The sequence below is a fragment of the Rhipicephalus microplus genome, chromosome 6, assembly GCF_043290135.1.
Source record: "Rhipicephalus microplus isolate Deutch F79 chromosome 6, USDA_Rmic, whole genome shotgun sequence".
NCBI lineage: Eukaryota > Metazoa > Arthropoda > Arachnida > Ixodida > Ixodidae > Rhipicephalus > Rhipicephalus microplus.
Window position 1 is genome coordinate 164,860,922 of NC_134705.1, and position 22,445 is coordinate 164,883,366.

The 22,445-nt window shown below is 50.3% G+C and overlaps 1 protein-coding gene across 1 annotated transcript; it reads right to left on the reverse strand.

Annotated features, from left to right (window-relative positions):
• Positions 1 to 593: 593 nt before the first annotated feature.
• LOC142765632 (uncharacterized) lies at positions 594 to 4,756 on the reverse strand. The gene is made up of 3 exons (XM_075866946.1): positions 4,435 to 4,756; positions 1,791 to 1,885; positions 594 to 866 (listed from the first exon to the last, which is right to left on the reverse strand). The coding sequence occupies exons 1-3, from the start codon at positions 4,615 to 4,617 to the stop codon at positions 641 to 643; spliced, it is 504 nt and encodes a 167-aa protein (XP_075723061.1). The 5' UTR covers positions 4,618 to 4,756; the 3' UTR covers positions 594 to 640.
• Positions 4,757 to 22,445: the final 17,689 nt, after the last annotated feature.

A 22,445-nucleotide genomic window follows, 5' to 3' on the forward strand; every position in this document is an offset into this window, starting at 1 on the left:
CAGCGACCATGAGAATGCTGGGTAGTACATGGAATCGCCATACTTTTGGGTCTCGAATCGCACTTGTGGCTTTGCCTATTTCTGTGTTTTGGTTTCATTTCGAGAAAAGGAAGGAGTTGTTCTGAACTTCGTGACTGGATTTCAGCTCGTGAGCCTGAAAAATCGAGGTGGTGATGCGTAGCTGATAAACTGTTGCGGATTGTTCTTTCGTGACAAAGGAGCTTCAAGCCATACGAAGCCAGAGGGAACGTGAAATACGCAGGCCTGTGTTAGGCAAAACCATTGGCCGCCCATGATTCCGATGCTTGCTGAAGTACCATGCGTGGGCAGCTCTCAATGACACTAGCGCTAGAGTTCCTTCCAATGTATTTATAAGAAACTGTATGCTTTAAGCAAGCTGGGATGCGATGTGAGGACGTCATCACGTTTAGGACGTCACCATGCACGTTTACGTGACGACACTTTTCGTCACCATCACGTCTTGTCGACGTGACAAACTTAAGTGATCTGCGAAGCAATTCCAAAATCATAGGGTGACGTCACCTCGCGATGATGTCTTGCATCACTCGTCACTCAACCCGACGCCACGAGACGGCGCCACGCAGGACGCCAACAAAATTTCGGGCTTCACGTGGCATCTCTAGGGCTTTCGCCTTGAGAAAATAAAGCTTGCCTCTGCCAACTGCTTCGATCGATTGGAAAAACACACTCCCACGGCGATGTAGTCTCCCGCGTTTATTGTGCCACCACCACTTCCGATAGTGTAGTCGCTTGCATCCGTTGCCCTGTTGTAGTAGTGCCCCGTAGCGTTACTCATTTCAGTATTGACGATTGCGTTTCGTGGCCCCAAAGCAGCTATTCCGGCACTGGAAGATGGATGCACGCGCAAAAAGTGAACGTCCGAAATAATTGTCGTCGATCTCCAACAGCATAGTCACATACACATTTATTATAAACCTATAATAGAAAGAGATAAAGAGGCCGATATCAATTGATACGATGTCTTGCAGAGCAAGGTGTTGGGAAATAGGTTATAGGAGGAGGAGGGGAATAAAGAGGGTACAGATGAAAGCATAGCACTGTCAATTCAACATCAACATCAGCATCAGCATCATTAATCTTACTACGTCCACTGCAGGACAAAAGTCTCTCCCATGTTCCGCAGTCGTCTCGCGGATGTGCTTGATGCAGCCAACCCGCAAAACTCCTATATAATCTCCTCTGCCCACAAAACTTTCTGTCTCCCCTTCACCCTCTTGCCTTCTCTGGAAATCTATTCTGCGATCTATAAAGACCAGAGGTTTTCTTGCCATGGTGCTACATGCCCCACCAGCGACCATTTCTTCTTGATTTTGACTATAATGTCCCTTAAATCCCGTTTCTTCACTGGTCCACTCTACAAAGTGCACTACAACACATTAAGTGGTTGGGAAAGGAGTGTGACGGTAAAAATCAGAGAAGGAAGAACAGGATCACCAGCTTCGTTGTGTGCAGTCTTCGCAAGATCAGTGCGCAGCTGTACTTTTTTTCTTCGTAAGTATGTTGAGATGCTCTATAATGCCCAAGCATATGATCGGCTTCCATCATGCCTGTATCGTTGCCGGCAGGCTTGTATGTGCCACTGTGGGGAAAAAAATGTTTGCGCAAGCACGCGAAAAAGACGACGAGATCATAATGCCAGTGATCGCATCAGCCTGTCCCGGTGTACTGATAAAGTTACACGTTGCTGTGCTGTTACAATACAGTGTGGCAATATGATAGAAAGGAACACGATAAAATTGACGTCTTACGGTTTGTCAGCAGAAGAACAATATACAAAAATGTACGCCGCCAAGTTAACAAATCCTTTCGCCACAGTTTCACACATCGGTTTTGCATATCCCATCTGAAAGGAACAAAATTGCCTTCTAAGAGTTATTTCATAGTTTAGAGCAGAGAGATTTCTGAATTAACCCATCAATAAGTCGGTCACGTCTTTTAACTTAACTTTCAGATACTAGAGCACACATGGGATCTAACATGCAAGAGTACACTAAATAAATACAATAAAACAAGTTTTATTGGAAGAATTAACTCAAAATGTGCTGGGCGCATTCGCTACAGACGCCTTTTACTTGTTATATTGGTTCTAGCAAGCCCCACTCGAAATATTTCTGGATCTAATATGTTTTATGCTGCCTCTACAATCATATGCATGATGATGATGATGAAAACTTCATTTAGGTCCATAGAAGTCACAGGCAAGACCCAGCGTCACCCGGCTTGTCACACATGGGGACAGCCAAGCCAAGCTTGGCCGTCTGTTCAGATGCACCCTGGATGGATGGGAAGATTTCTTTGCATTGCTTCTCAGGTCGACCCACGTACGACCAAGAAATAATTTCACGTGCTGACGCTATGGTGAAAATTTGGCAATATTTCGCGTCATAACATTCTTATATTGTGTGAAACAGCACATAGACCGAAGGCACAAATGAATACAGGTGACAACTAGACAATCATTGCATTTCGGCAATCTAGTGTTTTTTCCCTTCCTTTTGTGCTTGGTTTGTGTGCTCTGCTTCAGCCCCGCCGCGGTGGTAACTGGCTAAGATACTCGGCTGCTGACCCGCGGTCGCGCGATCAAATCCCGGCTGCGGCTCCGGCATTTCCGATGGATGCGGAAATGTTGTATGCCCGTGTGCTCATATTTGGGTGCACGCTAAAATACCCCAAGTCGTCGAATTCTCCGAAGCCCTCCACTACAGCGTCTCTCATAATGATATGGCAGTTTTGGGACGTTAAACCCCACATATCATGCGTTCTGCTTCACTAGTAAAAATTAACGGTCACACGTACATTTGCCCAACTTTCTGTTTTACTGGTCATAAGTGATGACTTTTGTATGACTCAGACTGAAGTCGATGCCGCAGGACGCTTATAATGATGACGGCAAAATCTGCCCTTTGGTGAGGCATTCAGTACTTTCACTTTGAGCAGGCTCGAGATGCAGGTGGGTGTGGCCCGTAGTCTGGAACTGCACTTCTCACAGCAGGCCACTTTGCATGGTCGACGTGCGCCTCTTGGTGCTCACCTTTCTCGCAAGCGAGACAAGGTCTCCCAACGGTTCCTCTCGAATAGAGAAACTTGAGTTGAAATTAAAGTGTGCTGTCTTTCTGACTTAATTTTACAGCAAATAAAAAAGATGTATTAGATGCCTAAAAATTCAAGAATTGTTGTCCGAGGGTGAATATGTGATAAGTGAAGCTTAGCGTTTGTAGCAGACACACTACCTTTCCTTCCTTCCTTCCTTCCTTCCTTTCTTTCTTTCTTTCTTTCCTTCTTCCTCATTGCACAACCTTGCTTCTTGCGTTTGCCTTTTTACTATCCGGGAACTGGACTTTGTGCCATGTACATTATCATCACCGCAGCTCATCTGTTTCTTCAGGCAACAGCGGCGGTCGTGTGTGAAACGATACAGTGCAACATTGAAAAGCAACCATCACATCAGGCCGAGTGAAACGACATGTAACCTCGTTAGAAGATCAGACTGACATACTACAAATGGCTGGTGTTCCACATTTATCGGGCCAACATTACTACTCACCACACCTCTCAACTAATTTTAGGAAGGGAACACGCCATAGGCCAACATCGATTACGAGTGGCACATTGCGGCGTCTCTCGTTAGCCGTTCGTATTGATTGCTTGGGCGGTGATTGGGTGCGCGCCTGTTCAGGATGATGGTCATTTTTTTTATAACCACACACAGCAGACGTTTGATCCTACCAGCTCTGCTGAAAAACACGAACACACAGAGGAAATACTTTTTTCATTTCTCATTTCCTTTCTGTTCTTACCAGGGTTATATGCGGTGTTGCCTGTGTTACACAAAGCGACCAAGAAATGCGAGAGCGTACGACAGCCCAGGCCTCTAAAATTATCTGCATTTGAAATCCATAAGCGCGACATACATGGAGCACAAGAGGAGCAGTTGAACTGAGAGGTTCGTGTGGGCCAAATAATCATAAAATAATGAACAAAAAAGAGCAAACAATGCCCTGCCAACTTCACCGAAGTATTGCAGGCTAACTTATTAGAAATAAATAAATAAAGTAGACATGTTTCAAATAGTAATATTTAAGAAGAAAAAGAGACATGGGTGGAAAGTTAGAGAGCACTCACCCCCACCCCCCACAGCCAATCACCTCCAAGGGAACGAGAGAAGATCTCAGCGACATATTGTACAAAACCCTTTACCAGAATACGCAAATAAATATTTTGACTTGGTCTTGACTTACAAAAACATTTTTTTTCTTGCTTTTTTTTCTCGGTTTCAATCTTCCATCATGCAGGCTGACTTTGCTCTCTCTTTGTCTTCTCCTTTCATGTCCTTACTGTCAGATAGGATCCCGTAGCGTACATTTTATCGAAACGTAAATAGACAGTACTTACCGGAAAGACAACGTGTACGCCATTGTTGGCCATTGTGGATTTCTGATGCTGGCGAACGATGGCAGGCAGAGGACTGTGGGGAAGATAATTCGCCATGCTTTTGGCACTGTGACTCGGGTGGTTGAGACGCTCCTGGTGGGTATAGCTGTCGAGAAAGGACCTAACTATTGAGCTACCTGGCATGCAACTGCGGGCGATAGAAGAACCACTCAGCTGCAAGTGATGCGCGAACCTTCAGGAAAGCGCCTTCTGGCGTCGACAAATTATCGACTAAAGAAAAGCGCAAGCTTACGCGGGATGCCTTATACGCGTCACGAGTTCGTGATGCTAGCCCCAGCTCACTTACCCGTACGATGAAATAGGCAGCAGTATTGTAGCGTCATGTGCCCGAATACAATTGAGAATATTGAGTGGGCGTCTCAAATAGGTAGGCTTAAGGAACCCGTCACTACGTAGTATCCCGAACTCGAAGAAAATATGTATAATTCATTGCATTCGAACATCCTGATTTTACCAAGACGTCTTCGATACGAAGACTTATGACATCCGTCAGCAATGTAGTGTAATTTAGCCGAACAGAAGTGAGTGGCCAGCCAAGGTGTGTTGAATTGCTGCAGGTTCAAGACACCCATCGCCTTGAACAGAAGGCAGCATTAGTTGGCGATTGCATGTTATATGAGCCCATAGAAAGACCGGGGAAACGGTGCGAGGCAAGTGGAACGTTGAATGGATCGCAATAAGAGGCATTACTTATTGTGTAAGAATAGAAACGTTTATTTACCGATGAATGTCTCCGCGTGTGCTATACTGACAGTAATGCCACAAACTGTGGCATGAAATCGCGCGAGCGATTGCCCCCGTCTTCATTGGCTGTGAAAGTGCACTTCTCTTGAATAAGTCCACCTATGGAAGTGTCAGACAGCCCATCTGCTCAAAGACCTTACTTCTGCTCATACAAGCACTGTAGACTACATTGTTGCAGTGAAATTAGGAAGTTTATTGCCCAATATTGCGTTTTTGTATTTTATGGTATTTTGCTTTATTTACCTTTTATTTCATGCTTTCGAAGATCAAGGGTTTCATCCCTGCCGGCGACAAGTTCGCTTGTCGTGTACGCTGCCTTTTTCACATCTATATCACAGTTATGGCAGTACGTTTGAATAAGTACAACTAATGTGCCTTGTGACTTTTTTGCCTTCTTTACTCACTAGTTTATTAAGGTAGTCTCAATAAATGAGCTCTTGAAAATTTCCTTTATTCATATTTTCTTTCAAAGTATTGTGTTAGTTACACCTGGACATTGACTGTTAGTCCTCTGTCAGTTGTATAGACGTGTTTTTAAAGAAATCTAGTAAGGAATTTCATGAAAATGCACAGTATTCGCACTTTGTAGGCCACGCGTACAAAAAAGCGTAGTTTCTGAGCCCCTCGTAAAACTGCATTTTCCATCTGGAAGTACTGCTGCCATGTCTCTTCATGCACGCCGCTTTTTCCATAACATTACTGCATTGATTGTTCTAATACTCACTGTGCATACGTCAGCGCATCACTTTTTTGTTTCTAGAATAGGTCTTTTCCAGCAGGCTTACCCTTCGTAGACAGTCATTCATTACAGCTGCATTGCGTATATACCACCAGAACTGCCATCAAAAGGGTGTCACTCACCGTTTGCTTACAGCAACCCCTGCAAATATATGTGAAGTTGCACTCACGTTTCGTCGGCGTGGGGTCTTTGCCTAAAGCACTGTTTAAAGACTTGGCCAACCCACCTCGCAAATTACCCAAACACGGCCGCTGACCTGACTGCTACGTAGGTACTGAGTTCCATTCCCGCTGACATCCTCATTTTTATACTTTGTATTCGTCGAGTCAACACTGCTTCTGTCACTTTTTTTAACGCCGTCACATTTAAATTACCAATGTCTGTTTTGTCACTCCTGGATAGACCTAAACTCTCATTGGCCTGCGGCGGAAATGAATACCACGGCCCATGGTATTACAGGTATGTGGTACACGAGTCTGGAGGAAAGGGTTGGACGACGTGCGAAGCATAATTTTCACGTTATTCATGTCCTGACGAGACCGCCATATCAGACAAATTTTCTTACTGTTTACACCGATTTCGGTTTACATTAAGTAGATGATTGTAAGAGCATTCAGATCTTGGCGGCAACAGACAGATGGATGGATGGATGGATGGATGGATGGATGGATGGATGGACGGACGGACGGACGGACGCATGGACGGACGGGTGGATGGGTGGGTGGGTGGACGGGTGGATGGACGGACGGGTAGACGGAAACTACGTATGCAGACTAAACGACAAAGTGTGGTTGTTCTGCTTCCCAGGTTTGTCACTGTGGAAGATATACGTGTTGTTTTGTGTGATTTGAAATCTTGTTTCCTTTGTTTTACGTGGCCTTATCTCTGTAAAACTACCTTCCAAGGTTGTCAGTATGCTAGAATCAATAAAAAAGAACAAATAAAGAAATTGGTGTATCATCCACCTGTTTTATCCACTCTTTAATCGCTTCAGGGAAAGCGCTGTCCTTGTATTGCTTATCAGCTTTTTTTATTGGGTCAAAACAGAATACAAGGTACTCGTGGCAAACATTGTGACTGTAAAGCAATCTCGGATAAGTTTCTGGCTTTGAACACAGAATTTACTATGCGTCCTGATTGAATATTTCATGGGGCAGACGCAGCCGCCGCCACAGAGTTGAAGGAGGTCTGACTGTGGAAGGGGAGAAAATCTTTAGACCTCACTAGAGCTGGAACTTGAACACGTTTTCGGAGAGCGTCAGCTTCTTTTATAATAATGATAATGACAGAAGCCTCCAAATTGAGCAACTTTTCCTTTCTTTCATTCTTTCTTTCGCTATTTCTTTCTTTCTTTTTTTGTTCTCTCTGTCTACATAATTATGTGTTTGTTTACACATATCTGTAAAGCAACGAAATAATAAACTCATCAGTTCACCAAGGCATCTACGCTTTCCGCAAAGCTGAAAAAGGCACTGATGGGCACAAAAAAGGTAAATTATCAATTTGAATATATATTTGGTAGTTTATCAATTCAAATTGATAAACCACCTAAAAGGTAAATTGTCAGTCATGATTCGATTGACAATTTAAACAGCGAAGTTGTGTAAGCCATCTGTAATTTGTGCGGCCTGTCTAAAGAAAGAGGTGCGCGCTCAAGTGGCGCTAAGAATATCATCATCATCATGATCACCGTCGTCATCATCATCATCATCATAATCATTAACGTCATCATAAACCACTGTGTGCCATAAAAGTTGGGTGATTGCTAGTCCGGAAGGCTGAAAAGATGGCGAGACCCAGCGGTGCCTTGAAATAGGGGCCCGACCAGGTGGCGTTGCCTTGTTTTACGGCAACGATGTCTTTTTTGATAATAAAGTTTTGTTCTTCTTCCTACTATTCACCCCTGGTACACTAAAATTGAAGAGAACTGTAAGCTAAACAAATGGTTGTACAGTGACTCAGATCTTTTAGGCGACAAGACAAGACAAGACTGAACGTCCGGACTACGTACAACGAGTCAATACTAAGGAACAGAAGACGCAATGGTGGAGGCACGAAGACACCGAAGCTATTGACGTCCTACGCTAATGGCATGGCCGTAAAACCGTGAGAGACGTGAACGCTAGATTTGGGCGCGAATTCGTAAGCGGGTTTCTGTTTGTAAAGTTTCGACGCCCTTTTCATGTCTGTGGTTTACCTCGAACCATTCTAGGCTGAGAATCGGCATAATAACAATGTTACATTGGCTACCTATAGGCTAGCAACGATCGCGCTCTTGACCCCTTTACGCATGAAAGGCGGGCAGCCTGCGCTGCTCCACCTGAAACCTCCACACGGGGTGCTTTCCGACCTAACGTAATGTGGGAGGTGCTGCTCGCAGGAGCGTATCCTACGATAACGTAGCGAGCCGATCACGACAGCTTGAAGCTGCTCCGTCTGGGAATACAGACCGTGATGGAGTGCGCTGTTACCGCTGCCGTGAAAGAGGGCACATAGCAAGGGAATGCGCCGGATCCAGGCCTCCTGCGAGGCAGGGAAACGGGCTTCCGGGTCGTTCGAGAATGCACGAGCGACCCGACCTTTGCTTTCTCCGTCTGCGTGCAGGGCAAGCACTTTTCTTGCTGATACGCACGCGCCGTTCATTCCGGTCACCATTGCCGGCCGTGAATTTTCTGCTTTGCTGGACACGGGTGCTAGCGCCTCGTTGTTTGGCGAACAGGTGTTGTCTCAGTTGCAGAAGCACTCAGTGCAGTTGCGGGACAGCCGAACGACATTCACCCTTGCGAAAGGCGTGGCCCATTCGGCAGGCGCTGCAAGGTTGACTGTCCGATAGGGAGATGGAATGAGACGCTGCCGTCTTGTTCATCTTCCAGGGCTCAATGTTCCAGTGATTCTCGGTCGGGACTTTCTCCTTAAAACCGGTATCGTTGTGGACATTCCGAATGGCGGCTATCGTGATGGCCCATTTTGCCAACTGAAGCCGTTCATCAGCCCGCCGGCATTTACCGTCGCCTTTGAGGCAGAAGCGTCGGAAACGTGCCCTGCGCAGAGTTCGAGGCCAAGCCCGCGCTCACCGCAATTGCCCTCTCACAGTCCCCTTGGGGAACAAGAGGCGCCGCACGAACCGTGTCATGCGCCAACTCCGGGGTCGTACCCTGGCGTTCCGCGCTCGTCGGCTCGAAACCCCTGCGTGGATCGACCAACATGACACGAAGAGGCACTACATCGTTTGGTCACCTGCGCGACTCAGTTGGATGAAGCACAGAAGGCTCGTCTGTTGATACTGTTACGTCAGTACGACGAGCTCTTCACCGATCAACCTGGCTGCACCGATTTTGTGAGCCCTGTGATCAAAACTGGTGACGCGCTTCCTTTAAAGTGTAACCCCAGGCCCGTCAGCCTCGCCAAAAGGCAAGATGATCGATGGGTTGCTAGATGACACGCTTGCGGCTGGCATTATTCGCCACTCGTCTAGCTCCTGGGCGTCTCCAATTGTGCTGCTGCCTAAGAAAGATGGCAGTCATCGCCTGTGCGTCTACTATCGCCGTCTGAATGAAGTGACTCGTAAGGATGCCTATCCGCTCCCCACGATAAACTCCATCGTAGCCTGGATGATGCACGGTACTTTACCACGCTTGACGCCTCTAAAGGTTACCTACAGGTCCGGATGGGTAACCGTGACCAGTGTAAAACTGCGCTCACGTCCCACAGAGGGTTGTTCGAGTTTACTCGTATGCCCTTTGGTCTTTGCAATGCTCCTGCGACGTTTCAAAGACTCATGGACCACGTCCTCAGGGAAGCAAAGTGGTCATACTACATGTGCTACCTCGACGACATCGTAATTTATTCACGAACCTTTGAAGAGCACTTGGCCCATGTTGCCGATGTACTCGAGAGGGTGAGGACCGCCGGGATGACATTAAACCCCGCTCAGGTCCAGTTAGCGGAGACCCGTGTTCAGTTGCTCGGGTTTACGCTGGGCGAAGGCTTCATAGAGCCGGATCGGGAGAAACTTCGAGCTATTTTCGAATTACCTGTGCCCAAGGACGTACGTGGCCTTTGCCGCTTTTTAGGAATGGTAAACTTTTACTGTTCCTTCATTCCGTCCTGTGCCCGACTGCAGGCGCCCTTGAGCAAACTCTTGGGTAAACTGCTGAGTGGCAATGGGGACTTGAGCAGCAGGAGGCGTTTTGCCGACTGTCTAACGCCATAGCGGAGACAGCGCAGCTCAAGCTCCCCGACCTGACCAGACCGTTCGTTGTACAAACTGATGCGAGCAATCTGGGTTTAGGAGCTGTTCTCCTACAGGAATACGATGGCATGTTGCAGCCGTTGGCCTTTGCCAGCCGCTCATTGGTCTCTGAAAAATTATTCCGGGACCGGAAAGGAGTGCCTCGCCATCGTGTTTGCACTGCGGAAGTTTGACGTCTATCTTGATGGGACGAAATTCGTAGTGCGAACGGATCACAGTGCGCTCAGCTGGCTGATGCGGCTCCATGAGCCTGCCGGCAGGCTGGCGCGCTGGGCTCTCCTGATACAGCACTATGACTTTTCGGTGCCGTATCGAAAGGGGAGCACCAACGTGGTAGCTGACGCGCTTTATCGTGCCCCATTGTCGGCCGAGGACCTTGATCCGGGTGCGACAGCCGCTAGCGGTGCCTTAGCACATGCAAGTGTCGGGGACGAAACAGCAGCTTCGCCGCCATTCGGCGAGAAGGGTGAGTCCCCATGCGGGCAATCCTTGGCTGCTAACCAGGTAAGCGGTGCACCGCGAAGCGGCCGAGCAGTGGAGCTTTTCGAAGGCCACGAGGCCGAGAGCGAACCCGTAACGCCGACTCAAGCGGTTGTTGCTGCGGTCCTGAGTGGGCGTGATACCAGACTCCCCCATTTTGGGAGAATGGGCATCGATTTCAGCAGAGAAGAGCTTCTGAAGGCCCGGCAATGTGACCCGATTTGTCGCGAAGTATGCGACGGTCTCAGAGAGATGGAGCGCCGTGACGCTGCTTGTCCTGCAGCGGGCGCCGATAACGACTGTCTCGACGAGACGGTAGGTAGGTAGGTAGTAAACTTTATTCACTCAGTTGACAGGAGAGAGTTAGGGACGGCTTTAAGGGCCGGCCCCTTACAAAATCTAGGAGGAGTCCCTAGTCCGGGACCCCTGTGGCTTCTGCTGCAGCACGCGCTCGGGCCACTAGGGCACGCTGGTCCTCTAAGGTCGAGCAACCGAGCAGGGCAGCCTCCCAGCTCTCTCGGGTAGGGAGGGAAGGGGAAGGAAGTGGCGGGACCGCCGGATTTGAGGGGCATGCCCACACCATATGGAAATTATCCGCGAACGGATGGTCACAGTGCGGGCATTCCCCAGAGAATGCCGGATTGAAATGTTTGAGTATCGCCGGGCAGAATACTGTATTGGTATAGAGACGGAGGAGCCAGCGCTCGTCCTTCTTGGGCAGGCCCGATGCTGGGGGTGGGAAGCGGAGCCTGTTCGATTTGTACATAGCGGTGATTTCTCTGAAAGGGGTAGCCGGATTGGGTTCTGGAACATCAGGCGATGGAGGGCGAGGCGGGTCCCGGTAAATAAGTGCACGGGCCGAGGGATCTGCAGCCTCGTTTCCAACTAGCCCCGTATGAGCAGGAGTCCAGATGACGGTGCGTGGATTTGGGCGATCTAGATAATAGCATCGCTTAAGGATTTCGGCGGCGCGATCATTGATGCAACCCCGTGTGAGATTTTGGCACGCCCTCCGCGAGTCGGTAATAATTATCCGAGATGCGGGGTCCGCTGCGGCGAGGGCTATGGCGACCTCCTCCGCGTGTGTGATGTCCGGTGCTCGAAAGGTGAGCCCTTGAATAGGTACGTTTTGGTGAACCACAGCGGCCGTGTACCACCCGCCGTGGTGGGGGCCGGATGCGTCCGTGTAGAAGACTCCCGGGCGTGAGCCATACCGTTGCTGTAGGGCTGTAGCTCGCGCTGTACGCCACCCATCGTGAGTCCCATTTGTCATGTTTTGGGGCAGAGGCGGAATGATCAGTGCACCACGCCAATCCTCGGGGATCGCGGTACGCTCTTGCACCTTGTGGGTGTTGGAAATGTGGAGGCGGTGTAGGAAATTGTTCCCATCCTGAGACCTACTAAGGCGCAGGTACTGGTTATTGAGATGAGCCTCTTTAAGATCCCCGTACGTGTTTGTCATGCCCAGGTCTGCGAGACGTTGGTTCGACGTTGAGATGGGGAGGTCTAGGGCACGTTTGTAAATTTTGCGGAGTATACAGTCTAGTGTGTTCTCGTCGCAATTACGCAGACGCAGGTAAGGTGTCGAAAGGATCCGGCTGGTCACGAAAGCGTTGGCGAGGCGCAGAGCAGCACGGCTCTTGAGACCTCCTCGCCTGTTCGAAACCCGGCGGATCATGTGGCCCACCTGATCCCCTACAGTGCGTAGTTTGCGCAGAGTGGTGTCAATTTCGCGGTGTTTGTGTATGAAGAGTCCCAGGACTTTGATTTTGTCGCGTTCCGGAATGGCCCTGTTACACAAGGTGAGTTCAATTTGTGTCGTGTCGTTCGGTTTGGGGCGAAGATGCACGTATTCCGATTTGGTGGGTGAGCATTCGAGACCGCAGCCGCGGGCGTAGCTGTCAACTACCGACGCGGCATGTTGCAGGCATGTCTCGATGCTACCAAGGAAACCCTGAGTTGCCCATAGCATGATGTCGTGGGCGTACAGAGCGTGCTGCACGCCTGGGACATCGTTTAGCAATGAGGGAAGGTGAGCCATGGCAAGATTAAACAGAAGAGGAGAGAGGACTGCTCCCTGTGGTGTTCCGCGCGTACCGAGGGGGTACAGTCCATGCTCCTTGTCTTGAATACGCAGGTATGTCTGCCGTTCTATGAGGAATTGGTGGACGTACCTAAAAGCATTATGCCCACAGTTTGTTTGTGATAGGTTGGTAAGGATGATGTCATGGGTAACGTTATCGAAAGCTCCCTTGAGATCTAAGGCGAGGACTACCTTGTCGTCACTGGGATGTTTGACCGGTTCGACAACGTCACGATGGAGTTGCAGGAGGATGTCCTGAGCAGAGCGATATGGGCGGAAGCCGTACATAGTGTCTGCAAAAGTGTGTCGGACCTCTAAGTATTCAGAGAGTCTGTCCCGGACCATAGCTTCCATAAGTTTCCCTACGACTGAGGTTAGAAAAATTGGTCTGAGATTGTCGATGTTTACAGATTTGCCTGATTTAGGCTTGAAAGTTACGAAGGTCGTTTTCCAATCGAGCGGTAGGGGTTCGCGCCCCTCCCAGATCTGATTGAAATAGTCGAGGAGGTGAATGTACGCCGAGTCAGGGAGGTTGGCTAGGAGCCGAACCGTCACTCGATCCCGACCTGGCGCCGTGCCTCGTTTCATTTTGGACAGGGACAGATGGTGGAGATGAAAGCAACGATCCAACTCGGCGTTTTCCGTGCCTGCATATGAATACGCCGGTCCGATGGGGTCCTGTTGGCTACAGAGATATTTGTCTCTGAGAGCCTGTGCCAATTTTTCCGCGTCACCCGCGTAGGCGTGAAGCACGCGCTGAAGGTGTTTCTGCGTTTCTGTGCGTGTTTGGCTAGGGTCGATGAGAGCCCTAAAGAGACGCCAGGTGTTGCGGCTTGACATCTGTGTGGCGGCAGTGTTGCAGCACTCTACCCAGTTTGAGTCGGCGAGCTGGGCCGCGTACTCGTCGGCCTCTAGGGTGAGAGCCGCTATGCGGATTTTGAGCTGTCGGTTGTGTTTCTGTCGGTGCCATCGGCGCACTAGGCTGTGCCGAGCCTCCCAGAAATGCAGGAGGTGGTTGTCCACCGCCGGCGTGGCCTCTGAAAGTTGAACCGTCTGCTCGATTTTGTGGAGTGAGTTTACGAGATGTTGGGACCAAGAGTAGTATCCTTGGTGAGCTATGGGGGTCGGATTGGAGTATACCAAGCGAAATTTGGTCCAGTCTGGAAGTTTCGCTTGGTGGTGGGGACGAGTAAGGGGGTGTGTCCGGATTGTGGTAATGACAATGCAGTGGTCACTACCGAGGGTTTCCTCGGCATTGAGCCAATCTGCGTGTTTGATGTTTTTGTTGAGTGTGAGATCGGGACATGTGTCTCGGGTAACAGAGTTTCCAATGCGGGTTGGGTGTGTGGGGTCCATCAGGATGGTTAGGCCCATGGTGGAAATGAGTTCCGCCAATTTCCGACCACGTCGTTCCTCCCGACGATAACCCCAGTGAGGGCTGGGGGCATTGAAATCGCCTACTATGACTAGTGGTTCTTTGCCTGCCACCGTGTGAGCTTTGCTAAAGATGTCGGCGTATGTTATGTTGGGCAGTTTGGGTGAACTGTAGATGTTAAGAATGTGTATGGATGGGCCCTGCTTCCTAAGAGGGAGGAGAGTCACCATAGCATACGAGTAAGCCGAGTTGCATTCGAGATCCACCAAACTGGTGGTGTAATCTCGATGCACGCAAAGTGCCGTTTGCGCGTCCCTTTGATACACGGTATAGTTTGTAAGGGCGGCGTGTTCGCCCGGTTTCTGTAGGGCCACTACCGCGGGTAATTGGGGATAGGTTTCTAAGTGGAGCCGGAGAGCAGCCCGCTTAGTGCGAGCCCGAAATCCCCGGCAGTTCCATTGGAGGATTGTGAAAGGGTCCGAATTAACGCGGGCGCGGCGCGATCTAGAGGCGTTGTCCGCCATCATGGGTATTAGAATTTTGGGTAGCCTCCAGGAGAGCAGAGAGATCCAGAGGTGCTCCACCGCTCGGTCCGGGGCTTGCTGCTGATGTTGCAGTCAGTATGGCAGGCTGCCTGTCAGCCTCAGCCCTTTGGGGAAGTGGCCGGGGCGTCTGAGGTTTATTAACCCGCTTAAGTTTTGGGGTGGGACGACGGGTGCTGGAAGCGAGTTGGGGCAGCTGGGCCACTATCATGCCCGGGATTCTGGCGAATACGGTTTGGAGGGCGGCAGCCAAGCGATCCTCGATAGTAGTTACTATGGAGGCCACCTGGCCCTCCAGGCTATTTAGACGTGCCTCAATCGGAGCGAGGAGTGCCGTGGTGTCCCTTTGTTTCGAGGGGGCACTATCCATCGCTTCCGGCGCCTGCCCGGAAGGTGTCGAGTTAGATGGAGGCGGGCGGTTTGCGAGTGCCTCCATTGCACGGGTCAACGAGGCCACTTGGGCCCGGAGCTGTTTAATTTCGAGTTGTTTCCGTGTGGGGGTGGAAGAGGTTTGAGGTTTGGGTGGGTTCGAGGGGGTTCCGGATGGGGAGGCTGCCCCGCCCGAGCCGCTCACCTCGGGTCCTTGTCGGACGCGAGCGGCCCATGTGGCATCCCCTTGGGCAGCAGGCTGGATTCCGGGTGACGGCGGGTGCGGTGTAGGGGAGGCAGGTGGGCCCTGGCTCGAGGTGGACCTCGCGGCGGGAGGTCCGGCCGGGGTGGGGCCTCGCTTGGAGGGCCCGGCAGCCCCCGCGCCAGGATGCGGGGGTGGAGGAGAAGGTTTGGTGGCAGGAGGCTGGGCCCCCTGCGGTGAAGTCCCGGTGGTCGGCCTGCTTGGCTTCCGTGTTCGCCGGCGTTTGCGTTTCTTGGAGCCAGTTTGGTTCTTCGGTAGAAGAGTGGATGGTGTTGGTGGTGGTGCCCTGTAACGTTCCTTACAGCACCGGTCCCCGGTGATGTGGGGTCCGGCGCATAGAGCACACATCGGCATGCGTTCGTGAGGTGCGCGAGCACAATCTATGAGTGGCACTGTGTTGCCACAGGTACCACAGAGGTCCGGTTTAGGGCCAGGGCAAGCGTCGGGTCGATGCCCAACTGAGCCGCACTGGTTGCAGGCTGGTACAGTTTTTCTGTATGGCTGCACCGGAACCAGCAGGGCGTCATAGGTGACGCACCTGGGCTTCACCTTTCCTGCAAAAGTGAGCCGCACCTTGTTGGAGGTGCCCAAACGCCGAATGTGCAGTATTTCGCCTTCCGGCCAGTAGAAGCGTTGGCGAAGTTCGGCTCCAGAGTCAGAGCTGCGCACAGTCACCACTCCGTAGCAGGAGTCCTTGGTGTCCGCGCGGAGATACCCGAACAGGGGCACCGGTCCGACGGATGAAGGAACTGTCAGTTCACCAATTAGTCTGTCCGCAATAAGCGGATGTGGGGTGTAGGCCAGGATCCGTGACGCTGCTTGCCCTGCAGCGGGCGCGAATAGGGGGCTCGAACCAGCGTGTGTCGATGAGTCCTTGGCGGATTCATATCTGCTGGACCATGACGGGCTCCTGCTGAAGTATATAGCCACTGACGACGAGTCCATAGACCCGTTTAAGGTGGTTATGCCCAAAAGTCCGAGAGCCGCACTGTTGTGATCCTCTCACGACGAACCCATCGCCGGTCACCTGAGTGGCTCGAAGGTTTTTGCAAAACTGAGCCGCGTCGTGACCTGGCCGGGCATGAAGCGAGACATTTTTCGCTATTGCCATTCTTGCCGCGTCTGTCAAACGGTGAAATGAAGGGGTGACAAACCGCCCGGTCTGATGAAACCGATTGTCAGTGAGCGTCCGTGGCAAGTGGCCACCTGCGATCTAATGGGACCATTTCCCAGAAGTAAGCAGGGGTTCATTCACCTGATGGTAGTCGTTGATCACTTTTCAAAATGGGTGGAACTTCTCCCACTTTGAAAGGTGACAGCGCGAGCGGTGCTTGAGAAGCTGCAGGAAGTGTTTTGCCGGTTCGGCTTCCCGGAAAGGCTCATCACTGACAATGCTTCGTATTTCACCGCTCGGGTGTTTGGTGTCACGTGCCCTTTCCTCGGAATCGATCACTGCACCACTTCACCCTACCATCCCCAGTCCAATTTGACGGAGCGCGTCAATCGTACGCTCAAACCGATGTTGGCGGCCTTTGCCGAAAGTCAAAGGGACTGGGCAGACCATTTGAGTGAGCTCGATTGATTGATTGATTTGTGGGGTTTAACGTCCCAAAACCACCATTTGATTATGAGAGACGCCGTAGTGGAGGGCTCCGGAAATTTTGACCACCTGGGGTTCTCTAACGTACACCCAAATCTGAGCACACGGGCCTACAACATTTCCGCCTCCATCGGAAATGCAGCCGCCGCAGCCGGGATTTGAACCCGCGACTTGCGGGTGAGCAGCCGAGTACCTTAGCCACTAGACCACCGCGGCGGGGCCATTTGAGTGAGCTCGCGTTCGCTATTCGAACATCCGAGAGTCGCTCAACTGGTTTCTCGCCCGCCTTCTTAAATTTTGGAAGGGAGTTGGCAAATCCGGTGACCAGCGTCACTCAATGCCAGCTCGATGACGAGCAAGCGCCGGCAGACTGTTCTGCTTACGCGCCGGCACTTCGGGACAGGCTTTGTCGAGCTTTCTGCAAAGCAAGGCAAAGTTTGGCGTCGGCCAGGGCTTAGCAGAAGGCCCAATATGACCGCAAGCATCGCGACCTAGTTTTTGAGGTGGGCGATCTTGTCTTGAAGCGCAACCACGCTCTTAGCGATGCCAGTAAGGGGTTCTCACCCTCGCTCGCTCCTAAGTGGCTTGGCCCAAACCGAGTGGAGAAAGCTGACACTCCACTCGCGTACTTGCTGAAAGATCCCCATACGGGAAACTTCAGCCGTGCCCATATCGCAGACCTGAAACCCTTTGTATCACGGTCTGACGAGCTCACGCCAGAGCCCCCCGGGTGTGCCCCGCAAGCAACGGGGCACACCCGGAGCGGCGAACCGCATTCGGACCCCGCACCGGTATAATCTGAGGAAGCGGTCACCTTTGTGATATCGCGCCGGACGGTGGACTTCTCCGCAACCGAAGGCCCTCAGTTTACTGTCTAGCCTCAGTATAGGTTAGCTTCTTTACGGCTTTTTCTCGTAAAGACGTTGACCCCGCCCTGTCTGCTGCCAGTGTTTCTTTTTTTTAAGTGTTCATGTATATTTTATGTTTCTTTTGTCTAATAATAAGTGTTATTTGTATTTTATGTTTTTTATTTTCTTTTGGCCAGATGTTTAGTGTCAGTTTGCTCTGTGTTTACTTTTTTTTCCCCGTGTTTGTTTCGTCTACCACGAAGGGAGCTGTGTGTGACCTTGAGTTACGGTGCTTGCCGGGGGAGAGAGACGAAGGACGCTTTGCGCCTACGCTCGCGCAGCCGTCGGTGGTGTGTGAGTGCGTGACGCTTCAGAGCGAGCCCGCGAACAGTGCGTCATGGCTTTCCTCCCATCGACGCGGACACGGGAGGAGCTGGGGGGCACTGACTCACTGACGTCAGACCGTCTGGCTGTGCTCTGCTCTCGGCCGTCGTCGAAGAAGCCCTGCTGCCTTTCTCACCATGGCTCCTGCGCGGGGCCAGCTGAAAGCATCTATATGCGGCCGGCCAACCCCAGGGCGCCTCGCAGCCAGTTCGGGTTCGGCCTCCCTGATCACTGGAGAGGCCCGGCTTCCCGCAACGTTCCAGCTCCGTCATCAAGCCAGAAATGCGGGGCCTCCGAACAACCGAAGCGGCTTTTGTCGGATTCGCGGCTTATCAAGAGCAGCAACAAGCCATCAGTGAGCCCCCTCCCGTACCTCTGACCTCGCACTCGGGCATCGCCCCAAGCGAACACTGTCACGCCCTTCCGCCCTTCCGCGCAGTGGACACTATCCCCCTTCAGCACCACGAACACTGGTCCTACTGTTCTGTGCTCCATTTCGCAATTGTTTTTGTAGTGTCATGTGTTTATTTTTTATTTTTTTGTTCTTTGTAATAATTTTTTTAGCAGCAGTAGCAGGGCTAGACTGAGGTTAGCTGCCGCTCATAGCAGTGTCATTTTAACTGCATGGGTGACGTCCGGCTGCCTTTTGCAGACCGGTAAAGGGCAAATTTAGGAGATGGGGATGTGGGAATTGAGGCTAGCCCGCTGCCTTTGCGCGGGCTTTGCCGCCTTTTCTGCTGTTCTCATGTCCCGACATGTCTGCCCTCCTTTGCTGTCTGCCGCACTGAGAGAGCGGAGTGACGTTTAACTCCCTCACCCGGTAGTGGATTTCTACTGTGGCGCCGCGCGCGGGGACTTCCGAGAGGTTTTCGCGCGCTGCGTCGGGAGCGGTCATATACTCCGGGACAGAAAACGATGAGCCACGCAATCTTTTCCGTCCGTCGACTCCCGTCGCTCGAGGGCTCGTCGGACTTCGCTGACGGCGCCTCGCGCCCGAGGCGAACGCTCACCTTTTGTTGCCCCGCTGCGTACACACGGCCGAAGGGCGGTACGGTGTCCTAGTGCGTGGCCTAGCTACGCCGACCCGTCTCTCTTCGAAGCCAACGCGAGCGCCTTTGCCCTCGCTCGAGCAACCGGGCCTTGGTCCCGGTGTCTCCGTGGATCACCTTTACCGCGGAGACGTGCTCGCGGCACCCTGTGTAGTACTTTGTGCCCGTGGCGTGGATAAGCCTACTTGCTTTCCCACCGCGCCTTTTTGCAACGGGCTGTACTGCGTCTGGTGTTGCCACAATAAAGTGTTGCGACTTTGAGCAGTATCGTGTTCTCGCCACGGTGACAGTTGACGCGTGCCCTGCGGCTCGCTAAGAACGCACCCACGCTGGTGGCCGTACTCCTTTGGGATACGTGCACACCACAATGCATACATTCCTACATACATTCCTACATACATACATACAAACATTCATTTATACATACATTCCTACATACATACATAAAAACATTCCTACGTAAATACTTACAAACATTCCTACATAAATACATACAAACATACATACATACATAAATACATACATACAAACATTCCTACATACATACATACATACATACATACATACATACATACATACATACATACATACATACATACATACATACATACATACATACATACATACATACATACATACATACATACATAAAAGCAGAGAGTGAGATAGAGACAGGCAGGCATCCGTTCGCCCGTACTGTGACTTTCGCCGAGTGTTGGGAATTATATTCTGTCATTTGTATATAGCGCGTATGATAGTCGCTGTTGAATACACGCAAGAATGGTGTTTCGAATCGTTCATTGAGCTGGGTGGTGTTTAACGAAAGTTAAAAGATTACGAAGACAACTATCACAGTAGCTATAAGGAGCGGCGAGATTTTGTTACGTAGCGCACGCATGAGCCATAACTTACCCCTAATCTTCAGAGCATCACGTATTCACTAATTCGTACAAGAATTCGCAAACCTTTTTCTTTATTAGCACTAGTTGTCATTGACTCTTGATGATTTTGTGTACAGCAACGCAATTCCCTCGTCTTCTGTTGTTCCATTTTAGGGATTTTTCTCTGTTGTTTGTAAGGGTGCTTCGCTTCAAAGTTTGATGTAGTGCCTTAAAAGTGTTTGTTGTTAATCGGTACGACTGATGCGTAATTTTGTTGCTTTCCCAATTAACTTCAAAACAGTGATGAAAGAACCTGTGTTTTTCTTCTTTCAGCAGCAGCAAGCAGTGTCTGACAAGCCGGAAGAAGCCGCATGCGGAAAACGGGGATTTTCATGTTCGCTTATATACCACTTTTAAGATAACGTCGTTTGGCATGCGCTGAGAGCGCTAACGTAATTTTACTAGCTGCCTTATCCACAACTTACGCGCAATGTCAGCTGTAATTTTGCTAGGATGAAATAAACTTTCTGTGTAGAACGAAAACTACATTTATATATCTTATACCACGAGAGCAGTTCAAGGGAAAGTAAAACTTTTCAATGGCTGACAAGCTGTTCGCAAGGAACGCTTCTGGAGCGGACGTTTAGGTAAGGTACGTGTCGTTATCGGTGCAGCGAAAAACGACTCTGTCCAACACTCTCTACAGGGACACGTGTGTAAGAGGAGTCGTCATCATCCCGTGTAACCTGTCCTGTAGTTACCAGTAGGAGCACACTTGCCGTGGTGGTCTAGTGGTTTCGCTGCCCGACTTCTGACCCGCAGGTCGTGGGATTGAATCCCGGCAACGGCGGCTACACTTTTGTTTGGATCAAGAATACCCAACGTCCCGCGTACTCCAATTTGCCTACACGAAAAGAACCCCCAGTGGTCACAATTTCCAAAGTGACATACTATGGCGCTTCCCATAATCCTGAGGCGGTATTACAACGTGAATACCACAGAATTGTTTTTAATACCTTCAATGCAACGAAAGAGGCTAGTTCGTTTATATTGGCTTGGCGATGCGCTTGTGGTAGGGAGGTGGAACGAGGGGCAGATTACAAAGAACACGGGATACAGTGTTAACCACACTCGTTCTGTTAAAACATACATACATACATACATACATACATACATACATACATACATACATACATACATACATACATACATACATACATACATACATACATACATACATACATACATACATACATACATGCCCACATACATGCACGCATACGTATATGCATACAGACATGCATACATACATACGTACATACATACATACATGCACGCATACATACATACGTACATACAAACATGCACGCATACATACATACATGCACTCATACATACATACGTCCATGCACACATACATGCACGCATACATACATACATACACTCATGCACGCATACCTACATGCACGTATACATACATGCACGAATACATACATGCAACCATACATACATGCACGCATACATACATGCAAGCATACATACATACATACATACATACATACATACATACATACATACATACATACATACATACATACATACATACATACATACATACATACATACACGCAGAGAGTGAAATGGAGACAGGTAGACCATCCGTTCATCCGCACTGCGACTTTGGCCAAGTGTTGGCAAGAATATTCAGTCATTTGCGCATGCTCGCCAACTGTGTAGGCAGTTCTGTGAAATCGCATTCAAGAGTTGTGCGCGAAGAGCAAGGAACAATATTCGCGGCATATGCACGGAGTGAATGACGATGAGTCATCGTTGCGCGGTCAAAGCTTAACCTTATCCTATAAGCACAGCAAAAACACGTGAAGAACAACAAGCCATTCGAAGGCACCGGCCCCAAAGTCAGTGCCAGTGCGTAACCACGCTTTGCACACAAAACATATTTGTGGGGCGAGGGGGGGGGAGGATCAATACAATCGACTGAGTAGCTGTAGTCGACGGCAAACAAGAACAGGATGACTCCCGCTTTGCAAATCGTCACAGGCAAAAGCATAACAGACGGCGTGACTCCGAGTGTTCGACCAACCTACCCTTCAGGTATGCCTTGTTATTCTGATAGGCACAATTTGTGTAGTGTTCAAGGTCGTCGTCCCCCTCCCCACGGCCTTTTACCTATACGCACAAAAAATCTGATTTAGTACCCTGCAGTACGTATTTCGCGCTCAGTGCGTTGCATTAAAGTGAAGCAGGTATGAAAGCGTGGGTCCAGGCTCATGACCTGCACTGTTCAGTGAGGTGCAAGACTTTTGTGCATAAACCTCTTTGTCA